At 38.0% G+C, this 19,947-nt stretch overlaps 1 protein-coding gene across 1 annotated transcript in view; it reads left to right on the forward strand.

Annotated features, from left to right (window-relative positions):
* The window catches only part of LOC114652863 (lipoxygenase homology domain-containing protein 1-like), a 282,032-nt gene that overhangs the window by 178,556 nt on the left and 83,529 nt on the right, over positions 1-19,947 (forward strand). Inside the window, exons 32-33 of the mRNA XM_051927669.1 lie at positions 51-232; positions 2,362-2,478. Of these exons, the coding sequence (XP_051783629.1) occupies positions 51-232; positions 2,362-2,478 (299 nt within the window). The remainder of the gene's footprint in view (positions 1-50; positions 233-2,361; positions 2,479-19,947) is intronic.

Here is a 19,947-nt window from a genome sequence, read left to right on the forward strand (position 1 = left end):
CCTTCACTAATTCTGTAAGTCTTTTTGTATTCCTTTGATTTCTTTTCCAGTCGTGCCTTATGAAATAACTGTATACACCAGTGATATTTACAATGCTGGGACAGATTCAGATGTTTTTGTTGTGCTATATGGAAGAGACGGCATCTGCACTCACCAGAAATCTTTGTGTGTTAACAAAAGGGAAAGACGGATGTACTTTGAGCGTGGTGCAGTAGACATGTTTATTGTGGAGGTAAGGGGACATCTTTACGCTTTCTTCAAATGTTAGTGTCTGTGGTGGCCAACAGTGCTGGGTATGTAAGTTATACCAATGAGAGAAAGAGAGACTCTAATAGTAACTTGGTGATCAGAACTGTAATTTCCTGATATGCTAGAGTACGATCATAGGGTACAATGGAAGCTTTAGTAGACTTGATTCCACAATTTTGTTTTCAGATAATTGTAAGAAAAAATACACAAAGTTCATTTTTTCTGAAGCCAGAATGTATTCACTAGTCTAGTACTAAGATTAATTTATATTGGTTTTTCTGCTAGCATTCATACAACATCTTCCCTTCAATGCATTTTCATTCAAAGTAATTTCAAACCAATCCATCTATTCCTCCTTTTTCTTAACCTACTTAGACCAATAAAGAGATGTGGGGAGCTGGAGCCCATTGGGGGACCATTAACTGTATTAAAAGACCCAACTCTGAACGGTACATCAGTGTATCACAGGGCTCAATCTCACATACCCACTCACTCATGCCATACCTATTAACTATCTTTTTAACTAGACGTGTCTTCATTTAAACACTACTATTATGTTTTGAAAACTGAAACTGCCATATTAGAAATGTTTCTATGGCACAATGTCAGGAAAGTATACTAAATGAAGCCTTTTATGTAGCAGGTACAAAGGCCGCATTCAGAGAAGGATAAAAAATGAAGCAAAGGCACCTTTAGTCTAACCTGAACAAGATGTTTCACGCTCAGGCAGATAAAGTGATTCACCCAGTTGTCTACCTTTAACCAACTGTATAGGACTCGTCTCCTTTCTTGCAGGGACATGCTAGATCTGCATCCCATTCTCATTTCAGTTCCCATTTCGCAAAGCAATTTTGTGTAGTATAGTTTGATGCCAGTACTTGTATCAGGAGTTAAGTTTACCTGCTTACTATGCAAAGCTGATGGATTTTATTACCAATTGTACTCTTGGTCTCTTTTGGCACATTCTTAAAATGCTAAATTCCACTGTGCACATGTGGGAAGTGAACCCACAATCTCCTTACTGCAAAGCAGCAGCACTACCACTGCGCCAAAATGCTACCATAAGAAGCAGCTTTTAGTGGCACACCTTTTAAACAAAGCAGCGAATGGTACATTATCACTTACTGGACTAATGTCTCTCTGTCTCTCTCGGGATGATCCTTTAACCATTGTTTCATTGACATACAATGTGCATCTGTATTCTGATCATGCCCTCATAGAATGTAACAAACGAAGGCAATACATCTTTTAAGCATTTATGCATCTTGAAGGTTTTTGAACCCCTGTTGTGGCTCTTTAAATACACCATTTACTTGTGCTAAAAGAAGGGAGTAATATCAATACATGCTATGTGCTGTTTAGGAGAAGAGTTTCATGAAGCAGAAAAAAAGGTCAAGTCACAAATGTACAAAAGTAAGCCAACCCTGATAAATGAACAAATTAACACACAAATATGCTCTAAATCTGAGGTCAGCATGCTCTCGAAAAAACATAAAAGTATAAACTGAAGAGATGACAAGTGGCCCTTCAGGCTGCTCCGTAATGTATTTGCTAATCATGTACACCTCATGTAAATTGTACTCGAAATTAGGAAAAAATAACAGCAAAGAGTTCACTTACTTTGGCACATGAGCAAATTCATATTTACCTAGTCCATTGTATTGTATATATTGATATTTCTAAGTAAATAAAATATGTGACTATATAGCACACCCTATAGTTTAAATTAATTCATGGCATGACAGAGTGGTGAATGGAGACACCTCAGGAAACCAGTGGCTGTCTGTGCAGAATTTGAGCTTTCTCCTTGCATGGCTTTTCTTCCAGGTACGCAGGTCTTCCTCTCACAACAAGTGAGTGTTTGGTTATTTAGCACACAATATGGCTGTTGTGTGCAAGTGGGCCCTTTGATGGACCAGTACCCTGGGTCTGTGTGTAGGCTCTGGCCCCCTGTAAGACTGAATTGAAATAAGCCGATCTGAGAATGTTATATTATCAACACAGAAATTCACAATCTTTAAGTAGCACCAAGTGCATAGTAATAAAAGAAAAATATATTGTATATTAAACTAATAAGGGTCGGTTTTTACAACAAATGTGTTATATTTACAGCTTGAAGATGTTGGTGATGTCATTGAAAAGATAAGAATCGGACACAATGGGAAAGGAATAAACTCTGGCTGGCATTTAGACAGAGTAGAGATTAGGAGGCTCCTGCCAAAAGGAAAAGTAAGTAAATACTCACACAAATCTGTATGTTTACCATGCTAGCACATTGCTAAGCCTTCTGCTTTGGCACCGTATACAACATGAAGTGAATGGTTTGGCTATACAGAAAACAAAGGAAATCATATCCATTGTCTATTTCTGTCTTTGTAATGCAAATAAGAGATTTGCATTCCAAAATGCTTAAACATACTGTGTTCATGCACTTTCAGCAGTTTAAAAAAACACTGACTTAGTTACCTGTAAAGAAGCTTCACACACCTGCAGACATCGCTCCCGGTTTCTTGGTGAGCTGGTAAGAGACAGTCACTTTTGTATAGAATAATGTTTCCCATATTTTCTTAAAAGTGAGATCGTCCTTCATCTATAGTCTAGGACCAGGCCTGGGGTAGAACCTTCAGGGTTATCAGTCTGTGTTTCACTGCTGACATGGTGAGAGGTCTAGAGGCAGAAGTGACCCTAGCGTTACTAACATTTCCTCTAGAAATTCTTATCCGATGGACCTACAGTAACACATAGTGATGAGGTCTGGCTAATGTGTAGGCCTAAAGATCCTGTAGTTCATACTTCTTATCCCTGAACCTTGTCTTGCCTTTCCAATAGCCCCCACACTGACCCCTCCACTGTGACCAGAAGAGCTAAAAGTATAGACTAGATCGATAAGACAAGCCTTCTCTAAAATTATTTAACTAATCAGGAGAAATCACAATTATTTTATATGAGCGTATGTATAAAATACAGCAAGCTATTGTAACTTTGTTCATTGTAATCAGTTAATAAAGGAAAGGAAAATTACTGTTGGGGCAGTTCAGTCGAAATGCTTAGCTTATCACCCTAATTAGATAGATAGATACTTTATTAATCCCAAGGGGAAATTCACAATTAATTATAACTACAAATACTATATTAAAAGTATATTTTTTGCTTTTTGATTACATTTTCTGTTTCTTATCCTACTATACCTGGATACATTCAGAAAAAGAAGGATTTAAAATAACTACTTTTCAATTTAAATAGCCTGAGAAAGATTAATTTTCTCTTGCACACCCTTCTTGATTTATGTACTTTGTCAAAGTAAGCCAATGGCCAGAAATTACTTAATGCTTGGCTGATACTCAGTTTTTTTTAATGTGTCTCAATAATTTTGAATGTTTTTGTTATTAGATTTTTTTTATATTTGTTTTATCCTTTTTAAAACCTGAATATCCCTACTCCACTTCTAACCCAATTCTGTTTTTATGTTGTGCTTTGTTGCTGGTGAGCTTAAATGGGGTCCTTTCTTTTATACTGCCTCCTGTAACAGATTCAGATCTTAAGTCTGTTATGCTGAATTTAGAACTTCAATGTCGGACAGGTGGGTGGTAAGATGGGTAAGACAGTACTTTACAGATGTGTCAGTCTGTTTTTCTTGCATGTTTGGGTTGATGATAACTTCAAGTTTTACAGCAAACAAAATTATACTTTCAAGTGGGCAGCATAACAACCCTGGCTCAGAGAAGGACCACTTCAGAGGCACACAATTGTCCACACGATTACTTCATATATAATTGAAAAGATACCCACAATCCCATACATGTCAAAAACAGGACCATGTACCACTGCAAAAAATACCCACAATCCCATACATGTCAAAAACTGGACCATGTACCACGGCATTTTGCCACATATCTTCATATGATTGTTGCCGAGAGTGGTCTGAATGTTCATTTTATTCCACAATCTAAAGAGCTGTGAGATCAATGAGCAGTTTCTGGCCTAGCATCTGTATTGTCCTTGAATCAACAAAGATGAACTATCTTCTCATATATGGCTGTTTCTTGTGACGAATCTGTAATTTCAGAATCTCATCTAGCACAGGGTATTCTAAGTATGTTGACTTTGTGAGTTCTTAACAACTGACATTCATGAGCAGAAAAACTCAGATTTTCTGTTTTCTAGTACAATGTTGTCCATTTTTGACATGCTTTGCTAAACATGCACGGTGCATGAAACCAAACACTGAGCTTCAGGCAGTAATGTATTTAGTCTGTTTTTCATGTGCCTGTTACTTTGGTCGCTGTCTGGTAATTCATCTAGGTCTGTTCACAGTGTCTGCATACATGGTACAAAGAAAACAGATAGAACTTGACTACACTAATATCATACGCCCATGGTTTTGCCCATTAGCAGTTACAATGATTTATCAGTCACCTTAAAATGCTTGTGTTCACTCTAATCTACCTGCTGTGTCCAAATTGCTGGTGAGGATTCTATTGTTGTGATCTGAGGAGTTACTTTAAACAAAATCCCAGAGTAAGGTCTCCAAGGTAGCTGGAGAGCAGGCCCTCAGAATAGAACAAATCCAAAGAGAGGTCATAAAATAGAGCAAAGAGTTCAAAATCTTAAATCAGCAAAAAGCAAAGCATTAATCAATGAGAATTCACCAATGCCCAACGCATACAATGTACTCAAGGAACTGTGTGATTTTAGAGCAGTCCCTTAAAGAAGATAGACAGGTGTAAAATAAAAAAGAACATGGTAGAACAATCATGGAAACATATAATCTAAATGATAAACTCCTAAAAACACATAATAATGCAAATGAACATAAATAACACAATTAACAAAGGAGTCAAACATGAGCAGATAAGAAGGGGATTTGAACACAAGCCTGGGGAGGAACTCTGGCTGAAACATAACATCTATTACATTTCTTATTTCCATCTCTGCTTCCTTTTGTTTTGTCAAATTATTAGCCATTGGTGTAAATTGATCACTTTTGCACAGCAGTTGTAACTTTGATTACAATGAGAATATTTTTGTCAGCAGGCATTTAGATTGACATGTTAAGTAGACCTTCTGGTTGTCAGGATAATGCATGTGCATCACTCTTATCTGTTCTTTGTTTAGACCTTACTGATCTTTCCTTTTTATTGTTGATCGTGTTCACTTCTCTGTGAAGTCAAAAGGGAATGAGTTTTCCATAGGGTCATTGCTCTAATGTGTTGTAGCTGTTTGGACTGCAGTCACCTAAGGGACATAAAAAGACTAATGCTTGCCACAGCTCTTTGCTGTGTCAAGGCTAATGCCCACTTTTTCTTATGATTCCATTAATTAAAGCTTGTTTTGTTCTGGCAATTTGGAACGGTTTTCTTTTCAGTTCTGTGGTTTGGTCTTTGGTTTGGTTAAAAATGATTGTGTGTGGCCAGACAAATAGTGTATTTATCAAAATCCTAAAGGTATCATTATAAAGATTTCTGGTTTTGACTTCTGTTTCATATTAAGGTTTTGACATCTTACATTCTCCAGTTGACTCTGCTAGGAGTTAATGGCATGTCCAAAATGAATGATATCACGGTGTAATCGAAAGTTCTGACAGTTTCAATAGATACCATTATAATGTATCTGTATGTACTTTTTGAAATGTGAAAGTATGTTTTAACAAATAATAAATGCACTACTGATTAATTGCGCACACTGGGGGACCTCTTATCAATCAAAATGCTTCTTAATGCTTTGCTACTCAAACAGAGACAATTTGAGGTATTTGGGATGAATTTTTTATCTTGAATCTATAAAAGTTGCTTTTTTTCTTATTCACTTATTTGCTTGTCCTGTTGCTGATGTCACTACTGCCAAGCAAACACAGCACAAGACATGGCATCTACCAATCCTATCTAATGTTTGCATCAGCTCACCAGTTGTGTTAAATCCCACAGCACTCTGGGTATTGTTCTTAAAGGTGTAGGCCCATTTATTGCAAACAGGTCATATACAGTTCTTTTAAGACAGTTATATACTAACAGAAAATAATATTTCCTGTTTCCCTTTACAAGTACAGTAATCCCTCACCTATCGCGGGGGTTACGTTCCAGAGCCCCCCGCGATAGGTGAAAATCCGTGAAGTAGCGACCTATATTTATTTTATTATTTATACATATTTTAAGGCTTTATAAACCCTTCCCACACTCTTATAAATCTTTCTCACTCTCTTGTTAACCTTTCCCACACTCTTATAAACACTTCCTATGCTCTTAAACACTTTCTACATTCTTAAACACCTCAGACCAACACTGCACACTGCACGCAGAGATCAGACGTCAATGTGTCTGCACTCGCTTTGTGAAGGGGGGCAGCTGAACTCACGCTGAGCAGAAATGGACTTTGTGCTGCTTCTGCCAAAATGCCTGCTTGTCGCTCTGCGCGTTCGGAAGGAGGAGGAGTGTGTGTGTTTGTGTGTGTGTGTGTGAGAGAGCTGAACGCACCTTCGCTTAAACCCCCCCTCCCCGGAAGCGCAGTACGCTCTTGCCACTTCGCATTGTCAAGGGGGTGGGGAGCTGAATGAACGCTAAGGAGAAGTGGACTTTGTGCTGGCTTTGTGCTGCTTGTCGCTCTGCGTGTCAATAATTTTAAGCCTGTACATCACCAATTTTCCTGTCTCACTGTCTTGTCTTGCGTGAAGTTAAAATGTTTTATAATAGTGAGATGTTACTCATATCCTTAGCCCGACATCCACATATCATATGTGTTAACAAAGTGTGTTTTATAAGTTTACATGTGTTTAAAGCATGTGGGATGGGTATTTTAAGGCTTAAACTATAAAAATGTTTATTTATATGGTCTTTCTATATCGCAGATTTTCTCCTGTTGCTGATGGGTCTGGAACATAACTTCCGCGATAGGCGGGCAATCACTTGTATTTAAAAACCCGCGAAGTCGTGAATCCGCGAAAGTGAACCGCGAAGTAGTGAGGGATTACTGTACAGATCTTCAGGTTTAAATTTGTTTCAAGTTTTCCTCTAATTTTTAGCATACTTTTTTTTTCATATGCTACTCCATATGAAATCCATACCAGAAGAAGATACAGTATGTATCTGGTGTACAGGATCAATCAACCTGTCTCCCACTCCTACTCTCTGTTAAGACCTTCTTATGATTCTGAGGTTTTGATATATTCCCTGTTAAGATGTGGACATGGTTAAATACCCTCATTTTGATCTTGGACCATTGATAAATTTGTATTTTTATTTATTAACGTTTTTGTTGCTGCCATTTTGGTATCTCACTTTGTTAATGGGCACAGCCATTTTGTGAAGATATGTTGTTTTCCCGTGGCAATCTTACAGATTACTGGAAGTAAATCATGTGCTGTATTGAAGGTGGAAACACCCAAAATAGTGAATAAACAATGTTGATGTGTTCTTGCTTAGCTTATCTGAATATGTTGTTTTTAGTTATTTATTGGGTTTAGATGCATGTTCCCTCAAGATTTGTAATGTGTTTTTCCTGATTAGGAATTTTTCATCATCTGGTTCTTTTCCTTTGACCTTTTAGGCCTTCCATTTTTGCTATGTTAGCAGCAAATATGTTGCTTTTATTCTTCACCTTTTTGTTGTATTTCTTTTTGTCTTATTCTTTTCCCTTATGTTCTTTTCCCTATTTCTGTTTCTAGGTTAGTTAATTATAGTAAATTTATCTTATCATTTGGTTTAATTTACAGTCATATGAAAAATTTTGGGAGCCCCTCTTAATTCTTTGGATTTTTGTTTATCATTGGCTGAGCTTTCAAAGTAGCAACTTCTTTTTAATATTGACATGCCTTCTGGAAACAGTAGTATTTCAGCAGTGACATTAAGTTTATTGGATTAACAGAAAATATGCAATATGCATCATAACAAAATTAGACAGCTGCATAAATTTGGGCACCCCAACAGAGACATTACATCAATACTTAGTTGAGCCTCCTTTTGCAAATATAACAGCCTCTAGACGCCTCCTATAGCCTTTGATGAGTGTCTGGATTCTGGATGGAGGTATTTTTGACCATTCTTCCATACAAAATCTCTCTAGTTCAGTTAAATTTAATGGCTGTCGAGCATGGACAGCCTGCTTCAAATCATCCCATAAATTTTTGATGATATTCAAATCAACTTCTCCCTCTGCATGAATGCCTTTGTAGATTTCAAACTGTGTTTTGGGTCATTGTCTTGTTGGAATATCCAACCCCTGCGTAACTTCAACTTTGTGACTGATGCTTGAACATTATCCTGAAGAATTTGTTGATATTGGGTTGAATTCATCTGAACCTCGACTTTAACAAAGGCCCCAGGCCCTGAACTAGCCACAAAGCATGATGGAAACTCCACCAAATTTGACAGTAGGTAGCAGGTGTTTTTCTTGGAATGCGGTGTTCTTCTTCCGCCATGCAAAGGTTTTTAGTTATGACCAAATAACTCAATTTTTGTCTCATCAGTCTAAAGCACTTTGTTCTAAAATGAATCTGGTTTGTCTAAATGAGCATTTGTATACAACAAGCAACTCTGTTCGTGGCGTGAGTGCAGAAAGGGCTTCTTTCTCATCACCCTGCCATACAGATGTTCTTTGTGCAAATTGTGCTGAATTGTAGAACGATGTACAGATACACCATCTGCAGCAAAATGTTCCTGCAGGTCTTTTGAGGTGATCTGTGGGTTGTCTGTACCCATTCTCACAATCCTGCACATATGCCGCTCCTGTATTTTTCTTGGCCTGCCAGACTGGGGTTTAACAGCAACTGTGCCTATGGCCTTCCATTTCCTGATTACATTCCTTACAGTTGAAACTGACAGTTTAAACCTCTGAGATAGCTTTTTGTAGCCTTCCCCTAAACCATGATACTGAACAATCTTTGTTTTCAGATCTTTTGAGAGTTGCTTTGAGGATCCCATGCTGTCACTCTTCAGAGGAGAGTCAAAGGGAAGCACAACTTGCAATTGACCACCTTAAATACCTTTTCTCATGACTGGACACACCTGTCTATGAAGTTCAAGGTTTAACGAGCTAATCCAACCAATTTGGTGTTACAAGTAATCAGTATTGAGCAATGACATGCATTCAAATCAGCAGAATTACAGCGGTACCCAAATTTTTGCACAGCCAGTTTTTCACATTTGATTTAATTTCATACAACTAAATACTGCTTCACTAAAAATCTCTGTTTGGAAAACAGCCCAGTACTCAGATGTTCCTAGGAAATGAAAGACATACCACTGTTATCTTTTTTGTTGAAAGTAGAGTAAATTATTATGCAGGTTGAGAGGGGTTCCCAAACTTTTCATATGACTGTATTTATTGTATAATAAATCAATTGAAAGGATCAATTAGTAGCTTTCTTGGAATTCTGAGAGGTTTATTTTTAACGATTTGTCTTCCCTTCAGTAACAAATCATAACATTGCTGGCACTTATGTACTCTCTTGAAACGCAGTAGTGGGCTTAAATACAGTAAGTTGGATGGACTTCCCTGTCATCAAATCCCCTTGTCTGAACTCTCAAGCTTTTGCCAGTTACCCCTTGCACTTGCTTCCTTTATGGTAATGAAGCTAATTTTATTATCAGGTTGGGTGATGGATTGTCAAGAGATTAATTTATTGCAGCTCATGAAGAAGTCCAGCCTTTAAAAATGTAACTCCAGTTGCCCATGGATTGTAGATATGGTCTGTGATTGCTCCAACAGCTGCAGGGGATCTCCTCATGTTACATGCATTTGGTGTACTGTACATGCATGAGATCATTACAAGTCCAAAGTTCAGACTGCAAAAATAGAAACCGTTTACCCCTGAGTCAGAGGAGACAGTGATTGTCCTAAATACTCTTCTTGTATAAACTGTAAATAAAATGATTGCTTTACATAAAGCAGTTGGTGTTTCTCTTAAGTAAGACTTTTCTGTTTGGAATATCGCAATGTGTCTGCATTTGTAATTGGTCTGTTGGCATGGAAACAAAGATGTGTTGTACTGGAGTATCGAGCAAATGACTTCCATACCTACGTTTCTGCTGAAATGCATTTCCATAGGTGTATTACGTTACATTGTTACATGGGGAGTTGGAGGTGAACTGCTCTGAATGCTTAAGGCAGGTGGACTGGATTTTGCAGGAAATGCATAACTATGGAAAAGGCTGGGCCACAGTCTGTGAAAGGAGCAGTTTGTGCCTCCTTTTATGTGGCCCAAGTGAATATGCACACGTTTGAACCCTTGAGTCGGAGTTGACAGATGAATTTGAGAAACTGGGAAGGTGCTACAAGGTACAACTACTGGTATGTTTCAAATAAAGAGGTCACTGCATGTCTAGAATCTTACATAATGGTGTGTACTAAGTCAGATCTAATCATCTTCACTCTGTCAAAAGTATGACACAGCCAAGTATGTGACATTTTTTGAACCGTTGTTCAGGCCATCCCGCATTTCTTTAACTTTTGACCTCAGCAATTAGTAGGCCATCCTAATTAATCTCAGAATTTCAATGGATATTTATTACTGCACAATGATTTATTAAATAATGAGGTCATCTCTTAATAAGGAAATGCCTGATCTTCCAGCAAAATGTAGGCATTTGTTAAAAATTACCAGAGTATATTATTGAAAGTGCGTCCTTTGTGGAGAAGATGAACACACCTCCCGGAACATGGTTAACCCTACGTGTGCAAGACAGCAGTAATATGCAGAAAATGAAGTGGAATTTCGTAACAGTGTTAATGAATGTCGTGGTGTACAGGTATTAGTGCATCTTTTGGCTTGGGCCTCATGTGTAATAACAGCTCCTGACCCCTCCAGCTAATGACCTGCTCAGCACGTGGGTCCTCCCTGTGGGCCTGTAATTAAATTCCATTTCTTTACCCCTCTGCATTCTTGCTCCATGTATTTCTTCACTCCTAATCAACTAAATCACCTAAAAGGATTAAATGCAGCTAATTCAAACTGTCTAAATACAACGTAGAGTTCACCTTTGCTGCAGTGTAAATATGTGATCTTTCTTTCTTTCTTTCTTTCTTTCTTTCTTTCTTTCTTTCTTTCTTTCTTTCTTTCTTTCTTTCTTTCTTTCTTTCTTTCTTGACGCTGCAGCGTTTTGAATGTGTTCTGTAAGTGTTGAGTCATGTGATCCCAGATGGTCACAAACTACCTAGCCGTCCATTCTCCCCCTTTCCCTACTCCTTCATTCTCCTCACTGGAATTTTAAAATCTCTGCAGTGCAGATGCCTGCCATTCTGGATCCCTTTCACCTTACAGCTGCAATTAATGAGACTTATGTTAGAAAGGGAGCATAGTCTCATGGGCCCACTAGGAAACAGAGTACTGCTAGTATGCTATCCTGAAACCCTGCCTCCTTCCAAAGAAAAAAGGTTAAATGAAGGCAGGGATGCAGAGCATCATCATGTATAAATTTTACTCAAGCATTCTGTCTCTAGCTTATCAATTGACCAAGATGAAAAATTTGTTCTGCAAGAAAAAAAAGGACAAAGGAAACTTTCAGCATCCAGAGACCAGGTATAGGTCTGCTGAGTCCACAACTGCCACCAAATATTGTAGGTTAAGACTGAAAAATTAAATCACTAGTAGTCGGGAGAAAAGATGTAAGTGAACCAAAAGAGGTGACACTATATTAAAATATACAAGCACCAAAATATGCACTTTTTATTTTAATGTGAAATTCTTCAAGTAAATGGATATGTTAAAAAAAAGAAAAATACATTTACATCTAAAAAAAGGAGTTTTAGCAGCTAATGAAAATCAGTGAAAAATATGGGCACTTATGCTGCCAAGTGAAAAAATAATTATGCCTAAAAAGAATCAGATGTAGGTGTAAAATTTGTCACTGCAGTCAGCTCTAACTGTGTTTTTCCTCTCACTGTTCAACAAATGACCCTCCACTCGTGTAGTACTCAGTTCTGTATACTTTAGACAAGGCAGCAGCAGAACAGAGCACATCAAATGACCTTTAGTGACTTGTGAATGTCACATTTAGCATAAAGATACTTTAATAAATGCACATTATCTTTACCTCTTCTTTTTAAATGAAATAGCACAGACACTTGGTTCAAAGGTAAGATATGCAAAATTAAAATTTGACAAAGTTAAGATTTTATGATTTACTGGTGTCCTGTCACTGCAGCATCAGCATTGCCCAAAATTAATTTTCTCTTCATCTTTGGCAATCTTTGTTAATGGCTGTTTTGGAGAAGTGAGGCCTGCAACTTTAGATGATTGATTGAGATTAGAGAGAAGAAAGAAAGAAAGAAAGAAAGAAAGAAAGAAAGAAAGAAAGAAAGAAAGAAAGAAAGAAAGAAAGAAAGAAAGAAAGAAAGAAAGAAACTTTATTAATCCCAAATTAAATTTCCTGGTTACAGCAGCAGACAAAAAAGGCACAAATAAACGAGGGTTGTTCAAAAATCCACATTTTCATATTTTCATTTGGAATAGTGAAGGTGGGAGGAGTAGTAATTGGGCATTAAAAAGTTGGTACAACGCTTGGAAAATTACATTGCAAATGGAGGTGACTATGTAGAAAAGTGATGTAATTGGTTTTTGAAATTCTTAAAATAGAGTTAGAAAAAGTGAAGAAACTTTTTGAATGTCCCTCATACATCTTACAAGACTGATAATAATCTTAGGTACAAATACATGTATAAGATGAATTATCTATAAGTAAATAAATAAACTGTATGTATTTACTAAGTGCAAAGTGATTATAATTGCACGTGCTTATTTATAATTTACAGTTTTATAGTACAGCATGCCAGTCATTGGCACAGTATATTGTCCATTATGTCACTGTCTGCCAAGATGTCTGCTAGACCAGCTCAGTAACTTTCAGCATACGTAGAAAAATACCACCTCGGATAAAACTTAAATAACTAATATGATAAAAAAATATATATGTTAAGAAATAAATACAAAGTGACGTAATCAAAAGTAGATGCATCAAGATCAAAATCTAAATAAGAAAAAAACACAAGCAAAGCTGACAGGCGAAGCACAAGGCTAAGACTACAGCAGAGGCCAAAGTGTAGCATTGAAATGCAGAGATTGAAAAAGGCACTGACACTGAAGGCATAAAGTACAAGGCTGAAATGTACCAGCAGATAGAACATGAGACATTTGACAAACAAAAGCAGGCCATTCAGTCTATCAAGCTGGTAGTGCCCAACTGGTATGGGCCAAAGGTGATTGCCAGATAGGTGCATTTGTCATGCAATAGAAAGTGGAAGACGTGACCAGAGGCAGACTGTTATGGGGAGGATGTGATTATAAACAATGTGCATTTATGGGGTATGGGGAAGGTGGCACTATCGGAGAAGAAACTGCATGTTGATAGTGTGGGAAGAGGCACCCATGAGGGTGGGGTATGATATTCTACTTTCTGAAGTGTTTCACCGAAGCTGCCAAAAATTTAAAAAATCTGAAAAAAGTTAATGAGGCTGTGTGTAGATAATTAAGCTTCTTCCTAAATCATTAATAAAGTAGTCTAATAGTAGTGCAATACAATGACAAAATGGAAGTGTTACTCAATACACTTAATGTCTGGGCAACAAATGAAAAAAAGGATATTTAAAACGAGTAGGCAGTAAATCTATGGTAATATCTGTTGCTAAGTAAATTCAGAAAACTGTATGCTCTTATACCTTGCCATTTATAAGCAATCAATCTGAACTGATTCTACTGTTACTTACAGTATAGCAAGGTAACAGGGATGTTCCATTTACAAGTTAGCTTTTTGGGGATTTGGCAGAACCTTCTGTTCTCTGTTTTTGTTTTCAATGCATAAATGCAAAGCAACACATTTTATCTTCCCTCAAAAGAAACCTAACAGAAATTAACATTAACTCATTAAGAATGGCTTTTACACTGCTTATTGATAAATAAAGTATTCAAGAGAGAGTAAACACAACAACAAAAGTATAACAAATTAACAAAGGTTTTGACACTCTGAGTCTACCTGTACTCTTCTGGTTCTACGTAGAAGACTATTGGGGTTCCTAGCCACAAACAGAAAAAATTACCAAATGAAACACCTCTTTCCTTCCTTCCTTCCTACCTCCCAACCTTCCTTTACCAAATTCATTGCCTCCCCTTCCTCCTCACCAGGTGAACCGTTATCTCCTCTAATTTCCAGACTCTACTTCCCTTACTTGGGACACAAAAGTCCCAGAGTACAGCAAATGCGTATTTTTGGTTCGTACAAACCCTCTGTAAAAAAGGGAATCCTACCTAAAACTCTCCCTAGTAGCCCAGGAGGTCCCCGACCCATGAGGCTAACCACCCAAACTAAAATTCCCAGCAACCATGTGCAGATCCAAACTGGGACAGCCGGAGTAAGGTGCTGCCACCATTCAGCTCGGGTGGGGACATCACCACAATCTGTGTTCCTCCCCTATCCATTTATTATTTTGGCCTTCATGTAGGGAAGTTCCCAGCAATCCATGCCAATAGGTGGCCCTTATATATACTACATATAAATATATATATATATATATATATATATATATATATATATATATATATATATATATATATATATATATATATATATATATCTGTATACCTTATTTAAGTAAATATATATATTTTCTGGAAATATAGCTATTTTCTGCTGTGGTTTATATAAATGTTCAAATATTAAGCTGTCAAATGCAGAAAGGTGCACTTTATTTGTTGCAAGATATTAAATATAATGAAACAGATGATTTGGAGATTCACATTTTATCATGTCAGAACATCGGATTCTGTGTATCTCTTGGCTGAGTTACATAAACTTTGTCCTCGCGTAATGTCATGCCTGAGCCTCCCTAGACGTCCCCAGTCTCCTTCTCCTGTGTCAGTAGCTGTCATTAGAGATTGGCAGAGTCAACTGCAGTAACGTTGATATGGAGATCTTCTGTTAGACAGCAATGCAAGATGTGCCTAATATGCTGCTTTTCCCACGTTCCGATCTCACCTGTTACTATGTTACTAGGATGTTTACCCGCTATTTATTGCTACTTCCATAAATATGCTTACCCAGTTTAGATTTTTGAATTGAGAAAAAAATCTGAAAAAAATAGATGTTGCTCTTTACTCTGGAAAATGCAAAAATCTAATTCCCCCTGTATGTTTTTAAATTGCTGTAATAATATAATTGAGATTGCATTGAACTGACTTCTCCTTCCATCCATCCATACATTATCTAATTTCCTGACTTGGGCACAAGGCAGGAATAAACACTAAGCAGGGCACGAGTCTGTCACAAGATACACACACACACACACATTTCAAATTTTAGTAATAGTCTCCCTTACAACATGTTTATTGTTTTTTATTTTAATCTGTTTTTTCCCTGAATCCCCATTTCTCCCCAAATGGCAATCTGCCTTGACATCATGAAAGCACATAGTCTTGCAGTTTTAAATGCAGACAACATTACTTTTAACTACTGTGAAAACGTCCCTAAGACAACTGTCTTTTCAAAGGCCATCACCTAAGCACATAGCTGACAAAAAATGGAAACACGAGGGTCAAAAGGGTTATATATGCAAAGTATGTACTGTGTATGAATGGAGTTTCAAATATTTAGATCTGTCCCTGGCCGTCCTCACATTGTTAATATACCATCTAGTCAGTGGACTGTGCCTCAATTATAGCAATGTGAGCTGATGTGGCTTAGAAGTTAGACCTCGGACACTTTAACCTGGCTGAAGTATTTTGTGTTTACTCGGTAGGCTTTCCAACTGCAAAGGCTTCAGAGTTTGGTAATATTTCATAGATAACCATTTTGATTTTGAAAGTGATGTCAAAATGTTGTACACAAAATGTCGCCTCAACTCCTCATTTCAATAGGGCAGCCACAAGTTTGATAGGAAACCTCCAGTGAAAAGTGAGAGAAAGTCACACTGATATCCCAATAGCTCAGGAGCCTGAAAGGATCAGTACACTATTTGTGTGCTGGAATCCCAAAAAGGACTAGAGGCAAGGTCATCACCACACTCCTGAGAAGTGTCCTTCCTGAGAAAAACCTGAAGTGTAGGTTGCCCAACTTGATACTAGTGGTGTCCAGCTCTCTCTCTCCTAAAACACAGAGTGATTTCATAAACCAGATAAGAGAGCACAAAACCTTGGTGGACAAGGGCAACATGTGGCTACTAGCTTGGGTAACTGAGAACTGTTTTCTGTCTGTAAAAGAATAAACAGCTGAGACATTGCCTGACAGATCTGACCTCTTAAGAACAACATAAGGCTTAAGAGTGCAGGGCCTCCAGGGAGGCCAAAGGTGTGAGTCTGAGGGTTGACCCCCACATGTTGTTTAGGTTGTCTCAGATCCAAAACAAGTTTCAATCTAGAAACAAACTGGAAGTTTTAAGATAGGCCAGGATTGAGAGAGACATAAGTGGTGATAAGGGATATGCAGTTAAATATTTGGGCAGTGGCCAGATGGATGAGTTATTGTAATTGGTGGACAGGGATCCAAGTCCTGTCAGATCCAAAGCTGCTTTGTCACTTTATGTTCTCCCATGTGCTTATCCCTTCCTGTCATTTTTTGTTGTAATAAAGGCCACATTTTGTTTGCTTTTGCTGTCCTTTGCATTATTTAGGTTGCCTAGATCTGCCACGAAAGTTACCTTCTGTCAAAATATAGTACTAGCTGTGTATGCCTGTGCTGTAAAAAACCCGGGCTCCTAGAAACTATTGAAATCGTCAGAAAAAAACTGAAATGCAGAGTCGGAAATTTTGTTTTGTGGACGTGCTCGCACCCCTTGTCTATCAGCGGCTAAACGAGTTTCTCTCTCCTCAGAGGTTTCGTTTTTCTGATGTGCTCGTCTCGCTTATCTGAGCTTATCAATGATAAGTAAACTGCATTATAATAAAATATAATTAGGTGACGACCATAATGAAGCAGTTATACCGTTAGTTGTTCAACGATTTTTTAGTACTTGAAAAAAGCATATTTTTATTTTTCATGCAATGTTGATGCATTTTAATAACTGATTACTAAGACTGTGAAATTATGTGTGTGAGTGTGAATGTGAGTGTGAGTGAGTGGGCTCTACTACAGAATGCCTCCTTGTCTTGGGCTTTTTACTTCCTTGCCCATAATAATGATGAGACTGGCAGTCATCTCCTGCAACTCCGAATAGGATTAATTGGATTTGAGAATATTATAATTCATATGTGTTTTGCCTACCATATCTTAAAATATAAATAAATATAACATATCATAAAATAGGGTGGCACAGTGGTAGTGCTGCTGCCTAACAATAAGGAGACCCCGGTTCGCTTCCCGGTTCCTTCCTGCGTGGGGTTTGCATGTTCTCTCCGTGTCTGCGTGGGTTTCCTCTGGGTTCTCCGGTTTCCTCCCACAGTCCAAAGACATGCAGGTTAGGTTGATTGGCGATTCTAAATTGGCCCTAATGTGTGCTTGGTGTGTGGGTGTGTGTGTGTGTGTCCTGTGGTGGGTTGGCACCCTGCCCGGGATTGGTTCCCTGCCTTGCACCCTGTGTTGGCTGGGATTGGCTCCAGCAGACCCCCGTGACCCCGTGTTCGGATTCAGCGGGTTGGAAAATGGATGGATGGATGGATATCATAAAATATAAATAAGATACAACATGAGATAACTGAAATCCATCCAAAGGCAACATGGTGGTTGAATGGTTAGTAAGGCGGCTCCAGTGTCTTCAAATCATTTTGTTCATGTGTTGCATTTGTGTTCTGTTAGCGTCCAAATACATGCAGGCTGGGTTAATTACTGATTCCACCACGGCTCTGTGTCAGTATATTACTTATGAGCATGAATGGGCCATGCAGTGGACTGGTGCCCTGTCCTTCCTTATAGATGATGCTGCCATTCTAAGCTCTGGTCTGTTTTCTAAGCCCACATATTCCAGTTCAGAATCACAGTGGCATAGGGATGTGGAAATGTTTATTTGATTAATATTAGCTCAATGAGTTATATAAAAGATGTAGAATTTTAAGAAATTGTGATTTGCAAATCACACAAATTATCTGTTAACACAGACACACATATATAAGGGAAAATGAAAATGAAAAGGCAATCTGAAAATTAAGAGGTAACCACAATGGATAGAAACACACGTCACAACACGGCACATTTGCAGTGGCTTATGGGTAGTTTGAATACGCACAGCACAGTACTCTGACATTAGTTTAGTTGAAGCCAAGGTCAAATTACATTTACTTTTTGATTTCAAATTCGGTTAATGGGGGTCTGGAGCCCAACCTGGCAGCATTGTGGCACAATATTACACATACAGACTCATTCATATCAGGTCAATTGAGACTTTCCAGCTAATGTAATTTTTCAAGTAAATGGATATGTAAAAAATGAAAAATACATTTACATCTAAAAAAAAGAGTTTTGGCAACTAATGAAAATCAATGAAAAATATGGGCACTTATGCTGCCAAGTGAAAAAATAATTATGCCTAAAAAGAATCAGATGTAGGTGTAAAATTTGTCACTGCAGTCAGCTCTAACTGTGTTTTTCCTCTCACTGTTCAACAAATGACCCTCCACTCGTGTAGTACTCAGTTCTGTATACTTTAGACAAGGCAGCAGCAGAACAGAGCACATCAAATGACTTTTAGTGACTTGTGAATGTCACATTTAGCATAAAGACACTTTAATAAATGCACATTATCTTTACCTCTTCTTTTAAAATGAAATAGCACAGACACACTGCAGCATCAGCATTGCCCAAAATTTTTTTTCTCTTCATCTTTGGCAGCTGCGGTGGGTTGGCACCCTGCCCGGGATTGGGTCCTGCCTTGTGCCCTGTGTTCTCTGGGATTGGCTCCAGCAGACCCCCGGGTTGGAAAATGGATAGATGGATTTTTGGCAGTCTTTGTTAGTGCCTGTTTTTGAGAAGTGAAGCCTGCAACTTTGGATGATTGATTGAGATTAGAGAGACTGGTAGATGGAGCACCAGGAGACAGTACAGGGGAAAGAAAGAAAGAAAGAAAGAAAGAAAGAAAGAAAGAAAGAAAGAAAGAAAGAAAGAAAGAAAGAAAGAAAGAAAGAAAGAAAGAAAGAAAGAAAGAAAGAAAGAAAGAAAGAAAGAAAGAAAGAAAGAAACTGACATGGAGGTTTGAAAGTACCTGGTCCGGGATTACCTGGAGCTGTATGACAGCAGTTCTGTCCACTGTGACTCCATACTGCATTATATTGTTTCATGTAAACCACCTTTAGTAGTCTGTGCCCTCTTCTGGATTTTGGAGTTTGATAAAGACGTTATCAATAGACACTGTAATTACGATTATCCAAATGAGCACACATTCTCACAGAAAACATAGGTATTTCTAAATTAGCATTTTTAGAATAGACTAAAGGTAATTAGAGTGAGCTCACACCAGCTTGTCAGTAAATACGGCAAACTGCATTTGTTGGTATTGCAGAGCACATCTGACCTCATACCAAGACCGTCGTATGGCACGTGACCCAGGTTTCCAGTCTCAGGCAGTGTGTGAACATTTTAAGGTCTTTTGACATTCCCTGTAGATTCTTTGCATAGATGCCTGTGCTAGTTCCTTATCAAGAGCTTTCAAGCACAAGCCTGTACAGTGGATTACAGACACAGCATATAATTAACCAAGAATCCCAGATAAAAGCCTGCACATCAACGAGCAGCTCCTCTGACATTCAGACATTAACATATGGAAGAGTGAGAACATTTTATTACATAAAAGGAA

This window comes from Erpetoichthys calabaricus, chromosome 5 (assembly GCF_900747795.2).
Source record: "Erpetoichthys calabaricus chromosome 5, fErpCal1.3, whole genome shotgun sequence".
Classification (NCBI taxonomy): domain Eukaryota; kingdom Metazoa; phylum Chordata; class Cladistia; order Polypteriformes; family Polypteridae; genus Erpetoichthys; species Erpetoichthys calabaricus.